At 38.2% G+C, this 25,391-nt stretch overlaps 1 protein-coding gene across 3 annotated transcripts in view; it reads left to right on the top strand.

The window, feature by feature from the left end:
- Positions 1 to 25,391, top strand: part of kiz (kizuna centrosomal protein) — a 172,638-nt gene that overhangs the window by 6,217 nt on the left and 141,030 nt on the right. For 2 of the 3 annotated variants that reach the window (XM_059648349.1, XM_059648348.1), the window contains exons 2-4: positions 7,383 to 7,445; positions 8,814 to 8,970; positions 21,113 to 21,205. In XM_059648349.1, coding sequence (XP_059504332.1) covers positions 7,383 to 7,445; positions 8,814 to 8,970; positions 21,113 to 21,205 — 313 coding nt within the window. The remainder of the gene's footprint in view (positions 1 to 7,382; positions 7,446 to 8,813; positions 8,971 to 21,112; positions 21,206 to 25,391) is intronic. The other variant, XM_059648350.1, reaches the window with a different exon arrangement.

Here is a 25,391-nt window from a genome sequence, read left to right as displayed (position 1 = left end):
AAAGTGGTATTTTAGATAATCAGATATACTGGAATTCCTTGCATTTATAATGTTTTAAAGAACGCACAAGGCAAGCATCCTTGCACATAAACAAAAGATGATTTATCTCACTGGACAGAGTTGTAGTCTCTTCTTGGCACATTGATACAAACAAAATGCCCATGTTTCTTAACAGTAGAGTACGAATAACAAGTTTTTTTAATGAGTACTATGAGGAGTTTTTGATCCATTGTAGTACCTTGAGCTATTGACTATAGTCACAGAGTAAACTTGTGCAAGTTATTAAGATACTGTCCATTCGTGCTATCCAAACATTGCATTACTTGAGCAATTATAGAGTCAGAGACTAATGTGGCAGTCAGTTTATAGCTTTATTTTGTGACGACCTTCAGCTGAACTTGAAAATAATCAGTTGAAAAAATGGAACAGTAATTATTGCCACAGGAAACCATTCCAATTCACTTGGACTTTGAAAATTCACCAACTGTAATGCAAATATTTCAACCTAAAGACTAGGCTAGTAAGCAAATGTTGAAAGGCTTTCAGATTCCAAAAAGATTCAGTTGCATACTTGTGATGAAATAGACATCCAATGATACCAATCATCATATAAGATTAGCATATTTCTTTCCCTTCTCACTTAGTCCCCAACCAAGACTGGCAAGGATATTTGAGAATTGAAGAAAACAAGTTAATTTGTATTCTATCTGTTTCTTTTTAATAGCTGTTACTATGGATAGACTGACAAAAGTATAAGAATAATTTTACCTGAAATTAAAATATACAGTTCTGTGCATGCACATCATCATATACATCTAGTGTTGGGTTGTATTCATCATACTTTGTTGCACTATGTTCTACCACTGTTAGAAAATAATCTTTTCTTTCTGGAAAGACTTGCTGAGGCATTTAAGAAAGAAAGAAAGTAGGAAAGATGTTGCCTTAATATAACATGATGTCACATCCTCAAGGCATCTGTAAAGGCTTACTTTTTAAAAAGAAATTATGAAGGAAAAAAGCTTTCTTCATACTAATGCCCTACAGATAGCAGATAGGATGAATAACTAGTTAGTAGAAATAACAAGATGTCGAGCTGGATGAACAAGCAGCATTAGAGGAGCAGGAAGGCTGAAGTTTTGGGCCTAGGCCCTTTGGTAGCACTGACTGAAGGAAAGATGTGGAGTCAGGATACCAGGGCACGTCTTTCCACCAAATGATGCTGTGGAATATTATAATTTCACAAAACTGGAAGTTGCTTCCAATGAGATATTCTTGTCAACTGACTTTGGTCTTTGCTGATACAACTAACGTAGAGACCACTTTGGTAAATTTGTGATGATTTCATACTGTTTTAACATAGAAGATTAATAAAAATGTTTGGATTTGCTCTATGAGGAGTTAACTTTTTTTAAAGTGGTGTGGCAACTGATGACTACTTTTACAGAATCCTCTTGCCCTCAGATTAATTTTTCAAGTCCAGAAATTCATTCCATCCAAAACATTAGTGTTGCTGATCTTTAGGAATATTTGTTTTAATAGTTGTTTTTTGTTTTAGCCGTCTTCATCTTTCCCTTGATTTCATGTCTGTGTCAAAGTTTCGTTTGTTTCATGTACAATGATTTAAAGGCAGGTTGTATTTTTGGCTTAGCAGTCTGTATTTTTTATGTTCGTTCAATTTGGTTGAAAGCCCCCTGCAAGCTTCCTTGCTCACAGGCACCATAAATCCAATGTCATGGGCAAAAAATTGGTAGTGAATGAGTATAAGTCTCTGTTGGTAACACAGCTCAAACTTTGTGGACAATTATAAGCAAGGTAAATGGTGAAAGATGATAGTAAAGTGCAGATTAATGCAGGGCAACTTGTTCTCTCTGCTGCTCTGAAGTGTCAGCCTAGATAACATGCTCAAGAATTCATGTGGGATTGAACTTTCTGAATTTCTGACTCAGATAGGGAATGTTACCAATCATTTTAGCCTGTAGCGATGTACCGTAATTTAACCTTGTAACATAAAAGAGACACACATTGCACACAATAAAAACCAAAAGAACTGTGGATGCTGTAAATCAAAAACAAAAACAGAAGTTGCTTGAGAAGCTTGGCAGGACTGGCAGCATCTGTGAAGAGAAATCCTTCCCCAGAATTGATGGTAGCTAGGAAAATATCAGTTTATATGCAGAGGAGAGCATGAGGGGAGGGGTTAAGGAGTAAATGATAGATGGGGATAGAACCCAAAGAGAGAGGACAGCAGTTGGACAAACAAAGGAGTATATAACGATTTGGTTCGGAGAGTGATTAATGCAGTGTTCCAGTGAAGCTTGGTGCAAGCTGGAAGAACAACGCCTCATTTTCCACTTGGGGATCCTGCAGCCCTCTGGACTCAAAATATTGAGTTCAATCATTTTAGAGCCTGAATTCTCCCATGTCCTAGCCCCCTACCCCATACACCAGGTCTGGTTATCACATAGTCTGCCATAACACACTACTTATTGTTAGCCATTAACAGTCTCCATTAACAGCTATTCACATTCCTAGCCAGATTATTATCTATTCCTTTGTCCAGCTGCTCTTCTTTCTCTTTGGGCTCTATCCCCATCTATCGTTTACTCCTTACCCACTTCTCCCCACCCTACCCTCTGCATATAAACTGATATTTTCTGAGCCATCATCAGTTCTGAGGAAGGATCACCAGACCAGAAGCATGAACTCTGATTTCTCTTCACGGATGCTGCCAGACCTGCTGAGCTTTTCTGGCAAATTTAGTTTTTGTTTCATGTTACATACAGCTGCATCTCAGTGACTGAGTAGTGTATTACATGATATAATGCTATTTCTACAAATTGTATACACTTCAATGTTTTGGGAGCAATACTGTTGGAAATAAACTACTTTTAAAAGAGGAAAGCTCTTTAGGATTCAACTTTCTGAAAATAAGCAAGTATTCAGACCTAAAAGTTTATTCATGTTTTTTCTTACCTCGAATTCTCATCAAAACAAGTGATGTTTTGATGAGAGGGGTATGGGCACATTAGAAATGTGGAGCTTATGCAAGGAAAACCTCCTGTGTGTCCTAGATAAGTATGTACGTGTCAGGCAGGGAGGAAGCTGTAGAGTGTGGGAGCCGTGGTTTATGAAGGAAGTGGAATCTCTGGTCAAGAGGAAGAAGAAGGCTTATGTTAGGATGAGATGTGAAGGCTCAGTTAGGGCGCTTGATGGCTACAAGGTAGCCAGGAAAGACCTAAAGAGAGAGCTCAGAAGAGCCAGGAGGAGACATGAGAATTTGTTGGCGGATAGGATCAGGGTAAACCCTAAGGCTTTCTATAGGTATTTAAGGAATAAAAGAATGATGAGAGTAAGAATAGGGCCAGTCAAGGATAGTAGTGGGAGGTTGTGTGGGGAGTCAGAGGAGATAGGGGATGCACTAAATGAATATTTTTCGACAGTATTCTCTCTAGAAAGCAACAATGTTGTTGAGGAGAATACTGAGATACAGGCTACTAGACTAGGTGGGATTGAGGTTCGCAAGGAAGAGGTATTAGAAATCCTACAGAGTGTGAAAATAGATAAGTCCCCTGGGCCGGATGGGATTTATCCTAGGATCCTCTGGGAAGCCAGGGAGGAGATTGCCGAGCCTTTGGCATTGTTCCTTAACTCGTCATTGTCTACAGGAATAGTGCCAAATGACTGGAGGATAGCAAATGTTGTTCCCCTGTTCAAGAAGGGGAGTAGAGACAACCCTGGTAATTATAGACCAGTGAGCCATACTTCAGTTGTTGGTAAAGTGTTGGAGAGGATTGTAAGAGATAGGATTTATAATCATCTAGAAAAGAATAATTTGCTTACGGATAGTCAGCACGGTTTTGTGAAGGGTAGGTTGTGCCTCACAAACCTTATTCAGTTCTTTAAGAAGTAAACTGGTTGATGTGGTGTATATGGATTTCAGCAAGGCGTCCAATAAGGTTCCCCACAGTAGGCTTGTTGTACAAAATGCGGAGGAATGGGATTGTGGGAGATATAGCAGTTTGGATCGGAAATTGGCTTGCTGAAAGAAGACAGAGGGTGGTAGTTGATGGGAAATGTTCATCCTGGAGACCAGTTACTAGTGGTGTACCGCAAGGGTTGGTGTTGGGTCCACTGCTGTTTGTCATTTTTATAAATGACCTGGATGAGGGCGTAGAAGGATGGGTTAGTAAATGTGCAGATGACACTAAGGTCGGTGGAGTTATGGATAGTGCCAAAGGATGCTGTCGGTTACAGAGACATAGATAAGCTGCAGAGCTGGGCTGAGAGGTGGCAAATGGAGTTTAATGCGGACAAGTGTGAGGTGATGCACTTTGGTCGGAGTAACCGGAATGCAAAGTACTGGGCTAATGGTAAGATTCTTGGTAGTATAGGTGAGCAGAGAGATCTCGGTGTCCATGTACACAGGTCTTTGAAAGTTGCCACCGAGGTTGACTTTTAACTTTTATTGATAGAGGGATCGAGTTCCAGAACCATGAGGTTATGCTGCAGCTGTACAGAACTCTGGTGTGGCCTCACTTGGAGTATTGTGTACGGTTCTGGTCACCGCATTATAGGAAGGATGTGGAAGCTTTGGAAAGTGTGCAGAGGAGATTTCTTAGGATGTTGCCTGGTATGGAAGGAAGGTCTTATGAGGAAAGGCTGAGGGACTTGAGGCTGTTTTTGTTAGAGAGAAGAAGGTTGAGAGTTGAGTTAATTGAAACACATAAAATAATCAGAGGATTAGATAGGGTGGCTAGGGAGAGCCTTTTTCCTAGGATGGTGACGGCAAGCACGAGGGGGTATAGCTTTAAATTGAGGGGTGAAAGATGTAGGACAGATGTCAGAGGTAGTTTCTTTACTCAGAGTAGTATGGGTGTGGAACGCTTTGCCTGCAATAGTAGTAGATTCACCAACTTTAGGTACATTTAAGTCGTCATTGGATAAGCATATGGACATAGATGGAATAGTGTAGGTTAGATGGGCTTCAGATCAGTATGACAGGTCGGCACAACATCGGGGGCCGAAGGGCCTGTACTGTGCTGTTATGTTCTATGTCTAATGCTGCTGAAGTTTTGAAAGGTATTGAAAGTAATACTGCCTTTTTAGATAGTACACGGACTCCTTGATATGTTCTGGACATTACAAATGAAAGCACCGCCATTGGCTTGGATGTGCAAATTAGTGAGGGCTTCATTAAACATACTTTTTTGTAACTCTTTGCTTGAGGATATTGTTTCAGATAGTTGGAACTGCCGATGCTGGAGAATCTGAGATAACAAGGTGTAGAATTGGATGAACACAGCAGGCCAAGTAGCATCAGAGAAGCAGGAAAGTTGACGTTTCGGGCCTACACCCTTTTTCAGAAAATCTTTTCTGAATTCATTTCTGAAGAAGGGTCTAGGCCAGAAACATCAGCTTTCCTGCTCCTCTGATGCTGTTTGGCCTGCTGTGTTCATCCAGCTCTATACCTTGTTATCTCACTTGAGGATATTTGTTGTATTTGTACCAACCAATTTCAGCAATGTATATAATTGGCAACATAGTGTCACAAGGCAAAAGAATGTTGTGCATTTGGTGTATGCATATCAAAAGAAAACAGTTGAGTCATTGGGTATTTCAAAATTTGAGTATTGCTGAATAAAATCATTTTGTCAAAAATTCCCATCTTTCACCCATCAGGATAATTTGTGAGAATGTCAATGTAAGGGGAAAAGAGAATTTATACTGTATGAGAGGAAAGCACAGATTGGTTGGCACATAGACTTTAGTGGCGATTTTGCTGTGGAAAATGCGCCAGTTAATTGCCAACCTTTGCTTAAATTATAAACCATGCAGAACCCATGTCCCCAGAAAATTAGCCTGTAGCTCTGGATTTCTAGTTGAGTGACATTACTGCTGCATTGTGACCACCACCTTGACACAGCATAAAATGAGTGTAAACAGCTTTCTCTTGAACAGCTATACTTTGTGAAACAGACATAGGGCAAGAATGAAGGAATCAAGGAACTGGTGAAGATCCTTCTATCTGTACTTTGTTGGTCTGAAAGAAATTGGTCTGGTCACTATGTTAATGGTAGTAATGTGATTGAAGAGCTTTAGTGGACCAGGTAACCATTGTTTTAGAAAGATTAGAGGAGGTTGAGATGGGATGAGTGCATCTTCCGAGATAAATCCAATGTTATTTGTTTGTCCCTTAAGTTTTTATGATTTAGTGGTGGCATACATGATACGGAGAGGCCAAAAATAAATTTGGAAAACAAGTTTTTGAGTGAATCAGTGTATGTGGTTGTCGCATTGCATTGTGGAATGTGATGAAATTGTGTTGTAAGTAATGAACTCCAAAAGAAATAGCACAATCCTATTAGAATTTTGTAATGTGACGTAATTCTGTAACATAAGCTTTTAAAAACCTGAGTCTACCTCCATAACCCTACATTTATCATGACGAATCCACCTAACCTGCACGTCTTTGGACAGTGGGAGGAAACTGGAGCACCTGGTAGAAACCCACGCGGACATAGGGAGAACATGCAAACTCCACACAGACAGTTACCCAAGACTGGAATTGAATCAGAGTCTCTGGAACTGTGACGCAGAAGTGCTAACCCACTGTGCCGCCCATAAAATATTTACTTAAAGTGCAAATCGGTGATCTAAAAGACAGGAGTTTATTCAAATGTTTCATGATGCATGATTTTGCATGATAAACTTTGGTGTTGGAAAAACACATCTATTCCTTAATGCTGTACTCTGTTCTTGATCTTACTTAAAAGCCATGTTTATAAAGCTTGATTCCATGTGCAATAACATCAAAAGTATGAAACTACCATTTAATGTGTTTTATGTATTAATTTGTATTGAATTCGTAAGAGTTGCATTGATTCATAAATTGTATAATTGCTCATAATTTGGTGGTTCACCACCACCATCTCAAAGCAAATTAGAAGTGGATAGTAAATGCTGGCTTTTCCAATGATGCCCACATTCTGTGAATGAATCAACAATATACAATTACCAGAGGTTGTATTGACTGAATTAACTTTAAAACCAAAAGAACTGCAGATGCTGTAAATCAGGAACAAAAACAAAGTTTCTGGAAACGCTCAGCGGGTCTGGCAACTGAGTTCTGAGGAAGGGTCACCAGACTCGAAACATTAACTCTGTTTTCTCCTCCACAGATGCTGCCAGACCTGCTGAGCTTTTCCAGCAACATTGTTTTTGTAAACTTTAAAACCATTTGGTTGACATCAGGTTAGCTTTTTTTCTTGATAATAGGACAGCCTTGCCTTTATATTGAAAGTGGATGAGATTTCTCAATCCTGTTTCCTTTATAACTGCAAAACACTTGTTTGTGAATTCTTCCAAAAACATTTTTTTTTTAGTGAGCAACAAAGACTGGACCTGGAGCAGAGCCTTTTGAAATGTAGGAAGTCAAGTCAGTGGATGTAAGTATTGTTTTCCTGTATCCCTTTCATATTAAAGAGACCAGAACTATTTCCATAATTCAAAGTATAGTCTAATCAATATTCTACACAACGTTAACATAACTTGCTTCCTCGTGGTCTATTAACCAAACTTGTTACTTCTAGTGGTAAATGTAGCATTAGCAGAGATCAGTCCTTTCTTGCTTCCGATTAACTATTTGTTTTTCAGAGTCTCACAACTCTTCCCATGATGCATTGTTCTATAATGAAGTTAATTTGTCAAATACATGTTTCTTAGGGGTAAACATGCAGCCTTAGCTGTGGCATAACAGGAGGAGAGCAAACTGTTTCCATCCACCTACTTGATCTGCTGCAGTACTGGCTGGCATTACCGTGCCTGACTTCAGAGGTCCTTCATGTTTAGACACTTGATTTTCAATGAAATCCATCTAATAGAGAGATTTCTGAGAGAAGTAACCCCAGAATGTCAAGCATTGAAACCCTCCTTCCAAGAGAATGTCCAAATATGCATCTAAATATTAAGTTGACGTAGTCCCTGTTATCGGTCTCATTCCGCCCTTAACAGCTAATGTGTCCCTTCAATTAAGAACTGCCACCCTGTGTTACTTTTGAGATAACAACGTGTAGAGCTGGATGAACACAGCAGGCCGAGCAGGAAAGCTGACATATCAGGAAGGGTCTCACGCCAAAACGTCAGCTTTCCTGCTCCTCTGATGCTGCTTCGCCTGCTGTGTTCATTCAGCTCTACCCCTTGTTATCTCATTCTCCAGCATCTGCAGTTCCTACTATCCTTGTGTTACTTCTAATGTGTTGTTATCTGATAAGTTCCCAAAGATGGACCCAGTTCAGACTAGGAAGTCAACACAGCTGAAAAATGAGGAAATTCTGGGGACATCAGGACATCCAGCAAACATTTTGTGGGCTTTATTATTGCTGCTCTAGGAATCTGATATTTGACACTAGGATCAAAGTATATACCTTTTATTATTGAGGCATATACATGAAGAAGGCTATTGCAGATGGAACTGCATCCCTGAAAGATCAGCACCTTCAGGAAAGGAAGATTTAAAACAAACATGGTCAGTGAAGTTTTGAAATGTTGACCACAGACCAACCATGCATAGATGGGCTCATATCAGAACATGTTGTTATTGCTTGCTGACTTGCATTAATCTTTTCTTGCATTAGTATTGGTGTCATTTTTTTGTTTTACTCATTCTGTGACCTGAATTATTGTTTTAAATTACATAGATTTGAGTTGCTATCTTCAGATATTAAGTAGGTCTAGTTTTTCCTATTGCCGAGCTCCTGTGTAATGCATTTGCAGTGTTATGAAAGAAAGTTCTTGTTTATTTTTCCCAATTCCAGGCTAAAAAGAGCCAGGCTGAAAAGTTACTTGAACGAATTACATGAACGGGAGAGGAAAGCTCGGCTTCGTAACTGTCAATTGCTCAAGGATTTTGAAAACATTGAAGCCCAGGTTGCAGCATTAACGTCAGGTTCAGACATGCTGAAGCAAATGAAGGTAGAGAATTTGCTATTTAGTAGATTAAAATTTGAAAAGTTTTTAATTATGGTGTAGTTAAAAGTGATTACAGGACAGTGTCCTCATCGTAGATTTTAGAGGAAGTTACAAAACACAAAGTAGTTTGTAATCTTTATATGATCTGCAAGTGAAGATCATTCCCTTGAAATTACTTCCATGTATTAATCTGAAACAGTTCCATGTGTAATATAATTTTGTTTTTGCCAGATATACATACAGTGTGATGAATTTAGATAAGAGTTAGGAAGGTTGTGTTTTACTACAAATATATCTGTTGTATAAAAATGGACTTGAAACCCTTTTTCTTTCACTCTGCGTTCTTCCAATGTATATTTGGAATTGATTTTGGTTTAAATAATGTTATTCCATGTAGAACCTCATTCAGTCTTCTGGTGTTTGTTCATCAACTGAAAGAATTTTTTGACGATCTTATACTTAGTGGCTGTCATGTTGATAGCCTCAGTTTTAAATTTGGGTTTAAAATTGGCAAACAAAAGATTCAACTTGAATTATTTCTCAACTTGTATTTCCCCAGATGCAGAACTTATCCCAAATAAAATGTATGTTAGATATTATAAGCTGGGCGTCCGCATCATCTGGTTTAGCCTCATTTGCTTTTGAACCTTCTTTTTAAAATTAGATATGTGTGTGTGCACATAAAATGGGATTAAGGTAAATTTTTGTAACTCAGCACATGTATTTCCCCAGATGACTTGTTTGGTAATGGCATCACGCAGTATGGAACTGAGATAATTGGACCAGGAATGTTTCAGGTTGCATCCTGGTTGAGGCTGTAATAGTTGATCTCTGCTGGAGTGTCTGTAAAATACTATAATGCTTCTTAATTCACATGTCAGGAAGTGGAAAAGGGCTGCCAGAACTCCTGCTCTTGATTACTGTTCAGTGACCCATGCTAGAAAGTGCATGTATGTAAACACTGGTTTTCATTTTTCAACCACATTGTTAAGTACCTGCTGATACTCATTATCAAGTTTCATGCAGAAGAATAGCCACGAGACAGTTTTCTGCAAAAGTGACATCTTCAGGGGAGGATAGCATTGGCCTAATAATTTTACAAAATAAATTACTTAAAAAGCACACAATCATATCTATAATTTTGAACATATTTATTCTCTTCTGTGTTCATCAGTTCTACAACAACAATGCTTGATAGTTAGTCACAGGGTTAGTGGTGTGATGAAAGGTATGTGATTTACAGATCGTATGAACGTTATTTTTTGAGTTTGTGTTTCAAACAAGCGGCATAACAGTGTTGGTTCCTTTCTGGGGATGGGTGAGAAAGATAAAGATCAGAGAACCTTACCAAAACCTTGACTTAATCCAGAAAGCAGGTGATTGCAACCTCCTGAAGTATGTATCGAAGGTTATTTATGCTGTGGTGTTTATGACAAGGGATAACTATTGAAAAGCATTAGTTGCTTTTGGTTTAGAACAATCAAGGATTGATTTCAAGTTTAAAAAAAAAACCAGAGATGGAAAACTTTTAGGGCAATTTTGGAGGCGATCTGAATGGGTCACATCATCCATATTTCTGTGGAATAGCAGCATAACAGGAGGTGCTTTCTTACCGTGGACAGAGGCTGATGTGACCACACACTTCTGATGATCTTTTGTGTACCATTATGCAGGTCTTTTGTTTCCTCTTCTTGGAAAGGGGTATAGGACAATGCAAAGAATGCGCATTTATCTTGATGTACAAGTTTAACTTATGAAACTTCCATATCAGCAGTTTGTCTGTTTCAGTGAATGCCCATCACTTCAACTAAAAAAAATCCATTCTGGAATATGATTTGTCTAGTACTAACCAGTAATCAGTTAGGTTACAGTAGTGGAAAATGGTACTGATATTCACAAAACCAACGCGTATAATCTGTACATTTTGGATTTCAAACAGCACAATTCAACTGCAGAACGAAACTTTTCACCAGTTCTCTGAAAACGTAACCTGACTCCAACAGTTTTCGTGCTTTATGAAACCCATTTTCTATCATGGATTTAAAGGAGTAAAGTACTGTTTTCATATTTTGATTTGATTTATTTTTGTCACTTTACGTATGTACAGTGAAAAGTTTTGTTTTGTGTGCAGCACAGGCAGATAATAACATACAAGAACGTACAGATCATTGGATGTTTAGACAGAGCGGGGCATACAAGATTACAGCTGCCCACGAGGTACACAGAAGCAAGTTCAATACTAGATTTGAAATTAGAGGTCCATTCAGTCGTCTACTAGCAGCAGGGAGGAAGCTGTTCTTGAACCTATTGGTGCATGTGTTTAAGCTTCTGTATCTTCAACCTGGCGAAAGAGGTTGGAAGAGTGTATTACCAGAGTTGAAGGGGTCTTTGATGATGTTGCCTGCCTTTCTGTGGCAACAAGAAATGTAGATGAAGTCCATAGACGGGAGGTTGGCTTGCATGATGGTCTGGGCTGTGTTCTGTTTCTTGCGGTCCTGAGCAGAACAGTTTCCATACCAAGCCGTTATGCACCCAGATAGAATGCTTTCAGTGATACATTTATAAAGGTCGGTGACGGTCATCATGGACATGTTTGAATTTCCTAGGCCTTCTGAGGGAGAGGAGGCATTGTTCTGCCTTCTTGACCATCGCATCTAGATGGGAGGACCAGGACAGATTGCTGGTTATCATCACTCCTGGGAACTTGACATTCTCAACTCTGTCCACCTCAGCTCCATTGACGTAGATAGGGGTGTGTCATCCTCCTTTATTCCTGAAGTCAATGATCAGTTCTTCAGTTTTGCTGATACTGAGATACAGTTTTGTTCCAATTTTTCATTCTTAGGGTGAGCACCATTCTTACTTTGGGATTAATAGTCATCATCCATATTTCTGTAGAATAGCAGCGTAACAGGAGGTGCTTTCTTACCATTGACAGAGGCTGATGTGACCACACACTTCTGATGATCTTTTGTGTACCATTATGCAGGCCTTTTGTTTCCTCTTTACGAAATGGTTCGTGCTAATCTTGTTTTGGATTTTGTGAGACCATGCAAGCTTTAGGGGTTTTTAAAGTTAAACTCATCCCCATATTGGTCGTTTGAGATTTTAACCGATAGGGCAATAGGAGACACTCTAATGTAGTAACTCAGGAAACTTTTACTTGTAAATGATACTTCTTAAAGCAGGGCAGTGATGGAAGTAATACGGCTTTTGCATTCTGATTCAGCTTAGGGTACAGATTGGCACCCGATCTTTTAGTTTCTTACCAATACCCCTTCCACTTAGCGTTGGAAACAGGATAACTTTAAATTTCCTGTGTGTCTTGGCCACTGAAAGTAGTTGCTTTTAACTGTTTTGAAACCACAACCCACAGCATTATCAATTACAAACAAAATCAGGAGTTGCTGGAGAAGCTCAGAAGGTCTGGCAGCATCTGTGAAGAAAGAAAGCAGTGGTAATGTTTTGTGACCAGTGACCCTCAGAACTATCAATTAGATCCTGATTGGCTTCTGTTTGGTGAAGCTTTTTGCTAATTGGTTCAAGGGAAGCATGATCACTCTCTACTTGGTTCTTAAGGGGCCATCGTCTTATTAAACATTATTGTCATTTTATGTGGTGCCTAGAAGTGGTCATTTTGGCATGGTGTGGATTTCAATATGAACAAAGCAAGTTGATGGTAACAGTATAGTGAAAAAGTGATTCTTAGGAAGTTCCATTGACTGCATGTTGAGTATCAGGTTGAATGTGTGTGCACCATAACAATGAAAACCTACTAAAATGTTCTTCTATAATGTTCATACACTGGAGGGAATCATTCTTAAAAATGACACAATAGTGATGCCTAAAATATTTAAACATAATTTTTTTTCTTATGTTCAGTGGATGATTTATATCTCTTTTGAATGAGTATCTGAAATTTGATTTGGGTGATGTGCTATTGCAATGTGTGAGTCATGTAAAACTGCTGTGCCTTGAAGAGTGGAAATTAAATCCCATGCAAGTCTTTACTTTGCAGTGGATCTCTGTAGCAGCTGTTGGATGTTTACATAAAAGAGGCCAATTACACTGTTGACAACTATACTGATAATGAAATTGCTGCTCATTGTGTCACCCTTTTTGACACTCAGCTGAAATAACTAATATAATTGGATGATTAGTTACTTATATGCACTATTTTTAAACATGAGTATGCTTTTTGCATTTTTTAAAACCCTATCTCAACAACACTGCCAATGCCCAGAAGTGAATTTCAGTTAGATGTTCCAGGGAGGTGGGCAAATGCCTCAGTTGTACTGCCTGTTCTGGCATTGAGATGGCAAGACCTTTATTGCACCACAACATGTACAGTACTGACAGAATGCTCTTTTGTTCCTGCCCGCTGTGCTTTTGATGATTATAAAAAAAATCAGGAGCTCCGCTGTACTGCCTTTGGATTTTTCGTAAAGCAGCTATTTTCCTTTTATTAGAACTTTCACGAGCAACTAGAAAAGAACAAGGCATTTCCATTCGAGTGGTATTAAATCAGTTGATATAACAAAGGATTGTAGAAGGGTCGAGATAAAATTTGCAAAAGACCAAATTGTAGGAAATTAAATTCAAGTTATTTAACACAACGTCCAGAATTGATACAGAGTAACTACATCATCATTGAGGCTGAGTCATATTAGAAAAGGTTAAACATTTTGAACTTTTGTGTTGGAAAAGGAGATTAATAACAGCTACTTGGAATGCATGATATTAAGTAGAATAAGTAATATCGTTTGTAAGAACCATTTTAGAATTGTACCATGACCAGGACAAGAGAAAATCATCATCAGCTTACCCTTGATTTCTGAATGAAGTTCACGCGGTTGTCGGTTTCTGTAGCGGGTCTTTGGGTGATTGAATAGGCAGATTCTTGACCTTCGTATTTTTGGGTCCCACTTACCTCATGGTTGGGTGTCCTACCCTGTCTGTCCAATGTGCAGGATTTTGCTTCCTTTTCTTTCCTTCTGTGCTGCCAGCCATCATTAAGACATTGTGTCTCAAAAGATTGGTGTATTTTGGATGTGCTGTTGCCATTCTGAATGATGGGTAGTAAGCTCCTCCTAATCATTCGTGTCAAAGCTGCCATGTTTCAAGGACAGCTTCAGAGTGTCTTTTTTTTATCCTCCCTTAAAATGTTGGCTCTTTGAGAGTTGAGCGAAAGGACCTCGCGCTGGATGGTGATATTTGGCCATCCTGACACTGCCTAGCCTGTTGAAGTTGATTTAGCTTGACTTTTGCCTGAGTGCTTGTGGAACTGGCTTTGAGAAAGACACCAGTGTTTGTTTAACATCATCCCTACTGAATATGGTAGTTTATCACCACTGGGATTTCTCATCATTTCTGCTTTACATGGACATAGTCCAGGTCTCACTGCACTATAGGAGTGTGGTGACAACAGCTAATCGATATAGTTGGACTTTTTTGACTTGCGGAAGTCTTGTTTGAGCACTTGTTTGTAGAATGCTGAACTGATGCAGCCGATCCAGTGTTGTATTTCCTCAGCGATAGTAACTTTGAAGTTATGGAGGCTGTCCTTCAACACATAAGAGTGGAATATTTGGCTTGTGAGGTACGGGTTAATATGAGTTTTTTTAATCAACATTGTTGTACCAAGGTAAGGATGGGTGATTTGGCTCTCTTTAACTCTTCTTGGTCAGCTAAAACAAAATTTTATTTCCCTTTAGCATATATTTCAGTTAAAGTGTTATACTAGTCAAAACTGATGTTCTCAACACTGACAAAGTTTGTAAAACATCTTTAACTTATTGCTGGATGGTTGTTTCCCTAATTAGCATTTTCAGTGGGAGTTGTTCTTGAGATGATGAGGAAACTGGAGCACAGCGTGCTTGTTGCTAAAAAAAATCATTTTTCCTTCTCTCTGGTGTGCTATTGAAACTGCTAATGAAATATGGTTTATCTGAATATTCACAAGACCAGTTTCATTGCTTTTCAAGTTGATTAACTGTCAAGTGAGCCTTTTATCTCTCAGTTTGTGAAATTGTGGTATATGTCAATTAAATTTCTTGACATTACCTGGTTTTAATTTTTTTAAATTTGTTCATGGGATGGGGACATGACTGCTTAGGGCTGTAATTTTTGCTCATCCCTATTGTTGTTGAGAAGATGATGGTGAATTTCATTTGTGAACTGCTGCAATCCATGATCTTTGCAGTGGATAGTCACTGTCAGGTATTATAATTATTATGCGAGGCTCTCGCCAAGTGTGTTCAGGTTTAAAGATACCTGTTTAAGATTTCATGCTGCAGACAGTTCCAGTTGTTTCATGGTGACCCAGTTACAATATCGTGATGGAGTTTCTTTGAGATCCAAATCTTCAAAACCTTAATCCCCAGAGCCATGCAATTTACCGAGTCAGACTTTGGTTGGAATGCTGCCTTCTTGATTTTCAGTGTTGAGTTCCATTGGACAACAAAGGCTGCTCATTTTTGATCTAGGAGTTTACATGTTTCAGAATAGTTTACATTGAACCAGTTCTGGTAATAATCCTGCTTGAACCCAGTAGTTCTGAGCTTGAGAGTCTAGAACAGCTGACATTGAATCCATGAGTCAGAAATTGAATTGAATATGTAAGGATTGTCTTGACTTTTTTTGTGTACTTGGAGTTCCAGTCTTGGTTGAGCTGCTTTAGGACTGAGAAATTGATCTTATTATGGATTTTATGGTTTTGTGATGTTGTGGTACAAGTTTGATATTTATCACTGAATGAAGAACTAGATGATCTGTCTAGCAAGCATTCGTTAGCCACATAGGATAGCACAAACGTTGCTTGGCTCTTTGATTCAAATAATCACGTGTAAGATTGTAAAGGACAGATTTATGCCAAATTTCAGAAGATAATAGTTCACGTAAAGACTGATTTGGATTTCTCTGGAGAGGATTACAGAAGGCAAAAGATAGCTTTGGTATTGATTGATTTCTGAAAAGGGTTAAGCTAGATGGACTGAATGATATTCCTGTTGATAGAATGATACTAATTTATAACACATTTCTGCCCGTGATGTCTGTGTTGCCCAAAAAAGAGTTACTCAACCGCCATTTCTCTATTTCTGAAGAAGGTCCTTGACCCAAAACATCAGCTTTCCTGCTCCTTGGTGCTTGATTTCCAATCAAGATTTCCAATCTTGCTGCTTGGCCTGCTGTGTTCATCCAGCTCTACATCTTGTTATCGCTGTCTACTCCACCTAGTCCCACTTTCCAGTACTTGGTTTGTAACCTTGTAACCTTGTAAGTTTGAGCACTTCAGGCCCAAGTAATGTTTAAATGTGATTGAACGTTTTTGCCTCTATTGCCATTTTCAGATAATGCGCCCAGACCCCACAACCATCTGAATGAAAACACAACTCCTCAACTCTCCTTTTCTTTATTTCTAGTAACGTTCTGCACCATACATATTTATTGTAAGGCTAATCTGAGGAAAAGGTTTTGAGGGAAGAGAAATAAATACAAATCATGGAAGGAAGATTTGGGGGAGGCATTTAGTGCACCAAAACTGCACATATCCCTTTGCAGGGTAAAGTGTGAAGTAATTACTACTTTATTGGTGCTACTTGTGAAATGTGTAGTGGAAAATAGTGGAGAAATAAATTTGTTTACTGGAGGACCTTTTTTATTGTGTGACACCTTGTGTTCAAAATATGGGGTTAATGTATTGCACTGAAATTTCTGTAATCACTGATATTACTAGACCAGCATTAGGCTTGACTTGCTGTATGATCTGTAACAGCTGAAGAAAACAAAAGTGTCCATGAGCTGTTAATTGCTTTTCAATTATCCAGTGCTGCCTGTTGTGTTCAAGCAATTTTTGAAGCCAAAAAACGCTTATCTGATACCTAAAGTCAGTATCTTTTCTGTATGAAGTTTCTGCATTCTGATTGCATTATTTTGCATTGCATTTAGTGTCTTCCACTGTGGACTTTGGCTTTTTACCTAAACACTTTGAAAACTGAGTCTTTATTTTCTGGAGCCCCAAGGTGAATAGAACATCACTCTGGATCCACTCATCTGCTTTGCTCATTTTATGCATTTTTATCATTTATCTACAGCCAGCTGTTCTTGTTGGTTGTTACTCGCTGTGAAAAGTCAGCTTTATTTGTCATTGATTATTTAACTATTCACTTTTGTTGTCTTCTGCATAGTTGTTACTTTTGCTTTGCTTTTTATTCTTTTCTGCTACTTAGTTTGCTCTTATTTGTTCCTCGAATATTTTGTTTTTTTCTGCCATTGAAGTCAGGTCAACAGACTCATTTGGGGGAAGAAGAATTACATTTTTAAAAAAATGGTGGTAATGTTTTCTAAATACTGACCAACTGTTAATTAAATTATGCAATCATGTGATTTTGAAATCTATAATCTCTGATTTGGAAGGTCTGAGAAATTTAGCAAGCTTTGCTCAGTTGTGAACAGATTTACTTCCCTCTTAAATGCTTCATTTAGCTTCATGTTTACTGCACTAGATGGCAGTCTGTTGCAGAAGTGTGAAGTATGCTGCCTAGGTTAGAAAACAAGCCCACTTCAACTGAGGATTTTCAGAATGTGAATTCTCTTTTGCAACTTATTGTTGGAGCACCATCTATAAATTCATTTAAAGAATATGTAATGTTTGAGGAATGTTAAAAGGTTATTGAGCAGAAGTATGGAAGGTTGTTACTGTTTAAACTAGGTGCCTGCGTGGTGCAAGATAATCATTCTTCATAGTTTGGCTTTGCCGAACACCTACACTAGGTCTGTAAAAATGACCCTGAGCTTCCAGTTGCTTGCCAATTGAATGCACCACCATATTCCCATGCCAACATTTTTGTTTAAAGCCTACAAGGCGCAATGCAAGCTGGACGAACAACTCATCTTCCATCTGGGCAACCTAAAGTTTTCAGGAGTCAATATTGAGTATAGCAATTTTGTAACATGATCACGTTCCTCTTTAAGTGAAATGGGATGTGCAAACTAAGACATAGCTAATCATAAGCCAAGACAGAGATAAATGCTGGGTAGGTTGCTAATGAGAGGTGTGAATAGTTGAAAACAACCCATAAAACCTGGCCTGCTGTGTTCATCCAGCCCCACACTTTGTTATCTGCAGTTTCCATTATCACATGTTGCGAAGGGGTTGTGTTTGTGGGGCGGGGGTTGACCACTGACATCAAGGAGTGTGATCTTGTTACAAAATTGATACACACAATTTTGAATCCTGAAGGCATGGGCCAATGTGAACCTTTCGGAAATGTCGGGAGACATAGCCTTAAATATAACCAAATGCTGTCAGCTGGTCAGGCTTTTTTACATTTTTCATAATTTTTATGACTTTAAAGAGAAATTGAATCTCATTGCTCCCACTTATTTTATGTTATTAAAACACTGTTCAAAATCTGGAATCATCCTTTTGCTTCTCTGAATCTTCTCCCTTGTATTTAGATCAATGTAGCAACATTGTGCTAGTCCCTGCTATTGTAGTTGCTTTATAAAATATCATTGAGTCCTTCCCTTTGATTTATGTTTTACCTGTCTACTTAAACACTCAAATACGTTTTATGCCTCTGCTGTTGTTCTACTTCATGCTTTTTTTAATGTTCGAACAGGGAAAAAAATGTTCAGTGTTGCTTCTACTGGCACTTTAAAGTATACTGTATGTATTCACAATAGACATATATCCTGAAGTGAAATGTGGGAGGTAGAAGCTAGAAGCAAGAGATTTGTAGAGAGCAAGTTAATAAACTGATGCAGACTCACAGTTTTTGAAAGAGTTTGGCTATTTCTAAAGCAGCTCATTTCAATCAAAACTGGTAATGCTCCTTCCAATCTTATATTTAATGCAAACTGGTCAGGATTATTTTAGGAAGAGTAAAGACCAGTTAGCATATACTTTGGAAATTAGCTTACAAGAGAAATGGGGATTGTACATCTTACAGTTGCAGTTTTCTACGTAAACAGAGTAAAAGTTGAAGGAACAGTTCAAAGTTAGGGTAATGAAACCTTTCTGAAATGTATTTATCAATGGGGCTAAACTTTAGATATCCATTTAACTCTACATGGTTATAGAACTAAATTCAGCATTTTAGGTGTACATATTTATTTCATGCAGACCTTCATTTGTCTTTTACAGTATTTATTACAGTCCATTACATTCAAAAATCAAGAGTAATAATGCAGACTAAGGTAGATTTTTACGATGTTCTGCCTGATTTCAAGATAATGAGATTGGCAGGTTTTGAGAGTAGAGTGGATATTTATTATGACAGAACTATACCACTTCAGTGGATGATCAGTGTGAAGATATTTTATTTAACAGATGGAGGAAGCAATTTTTACTTTCAAATCATATACTTTTTGAGTTACTGATGCTGTTAAAGTTGCTGAGATAACATGGTGCAGAGCTGAATGACCACAGCAGGCCAAGCAGCATCAGAGGAGCAGGAAAGCTGACGTTTCAGGTCAAGACCCTTCTTTAGAAGAAGGGTGCAGACCCGAAACATCAGCTTTCCTGCTCCTCTGATGCTGCTTGGCCTGCTGTGCTCGTCTCGCTCTACACCATGTTATCGCAGATTCTCCAGCATCGTTAGTTCCTACTATCTCTGTTAAAGTTGTTATTGCTTTTGTGTGTTGTTGATGCCTTCTACTTGGCATAAGTTTCTATGAATTTTAGTTATTCATCTCTCATCTCTTTACAGTCAATTCCCTTTAGGATATAGCTTTGCTTCTTGGAGAAAGAGAAGGGGTAATAAAGCGAGGCCCAACTAATGTCATAGCAGGAGTTACCCTTGGCACCCAGCACCAATATTTTATGACCAAAGCATGCATCCAAAGATATCAGTTTGCAGGAAGAAGCTGTAAGGGTTAGACTTTCTGCTGTGACAAGACCTGTAGCTAGTTCCATCATGTATATCATTAAACCATCATGCTATTTCCTGCTCCACATGAACATGCTCACAATCTGATGTGTTTCCATTGCCCGGATCTGAGCTATGGTGTTCACCTGAGCTGATCTCAGATGTTACAGTTGAAATGTGCAACTTTTGTTTTCCTTTAATACCTGACCAATCACATTCTGCCTTGATTAAATCACATTTTATTTCATTTTAATTAACAAGGTGGCCTTTCACTGAAACGCAAGCCTGCACTGCTGCAGAATTGGTTTCAACAATAAACCAGACATTTATTATCCAAAAGAAAGAATAAAGCAAGCTATTTATATCTCATGCAATTCAAAAGATGTTGAAGCACAAAGCAAAAGTATAATCCACTTGTCGTAACACTATCACTTTATAGCACTCAGCCATCAGAGAGAGTTCACCTCTCTATCACATCTTAATTTTTTCTTTTAATTCCTGGGCTTGAGAGTTAGGTAGCCACATCCCTGATTTAATTATACAACTGAGCTTAGACTTTGCAAACTTTGAATTATTCCTTCGGGTTTTAGTCAAACACCTCTAGCCTTGAGCTTTTAAATTCAAATTCTTACACTGATGGTAACCTATTCCTAACTTTTATGAAAGAACTCTTTTCTCTAGGAGAAACTGTTTTATGTACCTAACTTCAACCAGGGTTTCTGTAAACTGACAAACCAAATGTTTCCAAATAAATGGTTTTCTTCAGTCAAAAAAGAATCTTGATCTTACTAAACAGCAAGCAAGCTCATACTGTTCGATGTTTACCATGTCCACTTGTAAAATTCTCCTAGTGCAAACAAATTCTCATTGTTGCCCTGGCAGCTCCTCCTCTGTCAGACTGGTTGAAATAAAACCATGGCTCTAGCAAGACTGATAAGTTAATTGTTACTTTGTACACACATATGAAAACCTATGTGCACTAATTCAAAATCCAAACTCCAATTAAAAATCTAAATTCTAAAAGAAATGAGAGTGATAAAAACATATATGAATCACATATCACATATGAATCAGTTCTGAGGATGGATCGTGCGACCCGACATGTTAACTTTGATTTCTCTCCATAGATGCTCCTTGACCTGCTGAGTTTTTCCAGCAATTTTTATTTTTGTCTACGAATAATATGCCTTGCATTACACGTTACGAAAACAGAACTTAAGTTTAAAAGGGACGAAAATGTTAACATAATGTCTGCATTTCATTCTATATTGTAGACAGAGTATGAAAAACAGATTGAAAAGTTAATGCCAGTTTGGAGCGAGAACCTGAAACTACAAAGGAAGGAGAAGGAAGTCACTATAGAGCAAGTAAGATTGGAATTTTTAAAATATGTATTTATGCTAAATAAAAATCAAGCAAGACCTCTTGTTGTGCCATTGTAAGGTTTTTATTGTGATACCAAGAGGACATTATAATCATACAATGAATGTTGTCATGTTCATATATATTTTGTAGATTTACAGTTTTCAGAATCTGGTGGTAAAGACAGGATAGACTTTCAAGCAAGGTTAACACAACTTTGTTGTTATGGCTATTATAGCTTTTCTGGTAGTATCATTTGTTGATTGACTATTCTTGTGGTGCTTGAACTCCTATCTTTCTTGTTCTTCCTCGCCCTGTTTGATTTTTCCAGCTTAAGTTACAGAATAAATTATGATTATGACACTATCACTATGTCATGGAAGTCTAAACAAAATGGTAGAGAGGCCATTCTGATTATATGTTTAATTTAGAAGAGGCTTTATTATTACTGACCACTATCTCGGAATGAACCAGAATGTTTAATTCCAACCTGAAAGTTTCATTATATTTTGTAAAGCAGGCCTAATTCAATCTGTATACAACCACCAGTGTTATCCAGTCTCAATGCATCCGATGCTGAAAACCACAACCATGTCTTTGTCACCCATGACTCTTCCAGACACAGTTATATCGTGTTCCTGATCAGACTGCTATCCTTCTTGCTCTGCAGACTTCAGCTCATTTAAAGTTTCATAGTCAATAAGTATCTTTGCCCATTTTCATGATGTAGGTGGTGAGAATAATACCTGTTGGCACATCACAAATAGCCTGCAAGTTCCTACGCATAGGTGCTGCAGAGGGGGCAATGGACTTATGGGGAAAACAGGAATGATTGTGTTTTATGTTATAATAGATCCTTGATTAGAATGAATCAATTTGACGTAGGAACAGAGGTCTGAAACAACATGCCAATTCAGTTTCATCCATTGCAAGACTGACCCAGTAGAGAAGCCTATAGAGATTTTTATGACATGCGGAATACTAGGATTTTAGTTGATGCTGTTGCATTTCACTACTCACTGTGGGAAAGTATTCTTCTCAACTTGCATCATCTTGTTTTGCAAATCACTTGAAACCTATGTCCCCAGTTCTTGGTTCTTTTACGAGCCTCTCCCTATTTATTCTGAGTGGTCCTTTTATAATTTTGAAAACCTTCATCAGACCTCTTCTTAGATTTCTTATGTTCAAGGAGAACACAGCCGCTTCTTTAGTCAATCCTCTAAGCTTAAATTTCTCATCCGTTGACCTATTCTTGTCAATCATTTCTGCATTCTCATCATTTCTGTATTCTCTCCATTTCTGCATTCCCAAACTTCCTATCTAAGATTATTTACAGTACTTCAGCTGAGGTTGAACAAGTGTCTAATAGAAGTTCAGCATCATTTCCTTGCTCTTGTACTCAATTTCCTAATTCATAAACTTGAGGCTGCTGCATGGTTTATTAATTGCTCTCTCAGCCTGTCTTACCACAATCCTATATACACCCAGGTCCCTCTGCTCCTGCATCCCCTTTAGAATTATACCCCCTAATTTATATTATCATTCAATGATTCCAAGTTATGCATCACCTCTCACTTCTCTGCATTGAACCCCACTGCGACCTATCTGCCCACTCCTCTAACTTCGATGTCCTTTTATAGGTCTACACAGTTCTCCTCAGTTCTTTCAAGTTTGGTGTCATCTGCAAACATTGAAATTGTTCCCTGCGCACCAAGATCAAAATTAAGATGTAATAAAATCTCTGTTATCAGATCCCAAGCATCCAGAGTTCTGATGCAATCTGCATCTGAGATTCCAAGATTCAAAAGGGAATCCTGGATCATTATGATTCAGACAATTGGACCTTTACTGTATTTGGAATTGGAATGGGAAAACTTGCTGCAGCCAGAAGATGAATGTGTGGTTTAAAAATGAGCAGTGTGAAATAATAGTTTCCATTTGAAGTTGGGAATTGTCACTGTCGGCACGGTGGAGAAACCTGAAGGTCAGTCTTTGTACTAGCTTTAATAAAGCATCGACTCCATTATTCCATTCCAATTCCTAATTCCATTTCCTAATTCATAAACTTGAGGATGCTGCATGGTTTATTAATTGCTCTCTCAGCCTGTCTTTCTCTGTTTTAAATCCATCGATTTCTAGTTGAGAATCTACTCTCCCTGGGCACATTTGGTTGAGCTGTTGTTAATTGTAGATTAGTAGTAAAAGCAGAGACTGCCTTTTGAAAGGAAAGTAATTTAATTGTGTTCTGCTGCTACAACAGTAGGATGTGCCTTTCAGCTGTTTACGTATACCCTCAGAAAGCACCTACTAAATGGACAACCATAGCTGTCTAGAAGGACAAGGATGCATGGGAACTCGACAAAAACCTCTCCTCCAAGCCACTCACCATTATAACTTGGAAATATATAATCATTCCTTCAGTGGGTCAAAATTCTGGAAATTTCTCCCTAACAGCATTCTGGATCTACCTACAGCGCATGGACTGCAGCAGTTAAAGAAGGCAGCTCACCACCACCTTTTCAAGGGTAATGGGACAGGCAATAAATGCTAGCCCAATCGCAAGTGAAATTAAACAAAATCTAAGAATCTTAAAAATTGTCATAGTTAGCTCTTTCCCCATTCATTTTTGGCTGCCAGTCCTGATTTTACAGCTAGATGCAATCTGACAAATTAGGTATGACAGTAGATGAATTGATGTTCACAAACAACAGCATAAATTTCTTGTCTTATCCATTAGCAGGAAAGTAGAACTTCCACTTATTACATCCACAGAACTTTCTTAAGCACATTGGAATGAGTGGTTTATATTTGAGTGTAGTCACTTATCTTACAGCCACATGCAGCAGGCATATTTCACATGGTTAAATCCCACAGATCACAAATGAATAGAAAATATGCTTTTTGGCAGTTTCAATTCTGAGAGGCATGTTGTTTAGGATACTAGGAATATCCCTTGTTGCTCTTTAAGTAGGACTAAAGACTGTTTTACATTCACCCAAACTTGTTTGCCAATGATCGGCACACGCATTAAATAATACAATAGACAATAGGTGCAGGAGTAGGCCATTTGGCCCTTCGAGGCAGCACTACCATTCATTATGATAATGGCTGATCATCCACAATCAGTATCCTGTTCCTGCCTTCTCCTCATAACTCTTGATTCCCCAATCTGTAAGAGCTTTATCCATCTCTTTCTTGAAAGTAACCAGAGACTTGGCCTCCACTGCCAATATGTGAACTTTTACCTTCCATTCTCACTTTTTAGAATGTAATTTATGTACCTGTTTGGTAATCTTTTGTCATTCTCTTCATTCCCACACAGTAAGTCAACGTATGTCTGGTTCGCATTCAGTGCGTGTGCTTACCCATTGAAGGAATTACTTTGTGTGATATTCAGTTGTTGACAGATGATACGTAAATAGAGATGTCTTCCTTGATCACTGAAATTGTCCTCGATCCGTCCATTAGTTGCCTTAGGCTACCTTTAATCAAGATTTTTTGTGTTATTTAATGCTCTGAATTTCAAAGGAATATTTTGAACTATAGAGTCTTGCATTTTGTTTTGTCAGACTGTCCATTTATCTCTAAGAGTTGGGCTCAAATCCTGCAAAACTTGACTGTATGAACAGATGAAATCAATTTGGGCATTTTCCATTCAGTTCTTGGTGGAAATGAGCACATAACTGTCAATAACTTGGTATCTTTCTCAGAAAAGACAAAGTGCGGGAAAGACAACATGATATTTGTATAATTGGGCATTGTAGTTAGAGCTTAGAACGAGAATATAATGTGTTATCAGGAGCTTTATTTTGCGTCTAATCATACTGGATTTATTGTGGAATGTTTAATGTGCCAAAAAATGGCATGCAGCAGCACAACAGGTTATAATTAACAGTTTGTTAGCTTTGCTGCTTTGTCTTCTGAACTCTTTGGATTAACAAATCCTAGCAATTTGGATGGCTCAGTACTTATGGTCTTTTCCCCAGTCTGTCTGAGCGTTTCAGTTTTCTTTAATGTTTATCCATGCTTTTATGTTGCAAATTTGGCTTTGACTAAATTTGGCAGGGCTCAATGCTCCCATACAAAATTGGCAGTATGAATCTTACAAATTATGCTAATATTGATGAATGCCCAACAACAAAAGTTGCTAAACTTCGAAGTTTAGTGGACATACCGGTTTTGTGTTTCGTT

The sequence above is a fragment of the Stegostoma tigrinum genome, chromosome 9 (genome assembly GCF_030684315.1).
Source record: "Stegostoma tigrinum isolate sSteTig4 chromosome 9, sSteTig4.hap1, whole genome shotgun sequence".
NCBI lineage: Eukaryota > Metazoa > Chordata > Chondrichthyes > Orectolobiformes > Stegostomatidae > Stegostoma > Stegostoma tigrinum.
This window is presented reverse-complemented; position numbering and strand designations above follow the sequence as displayed.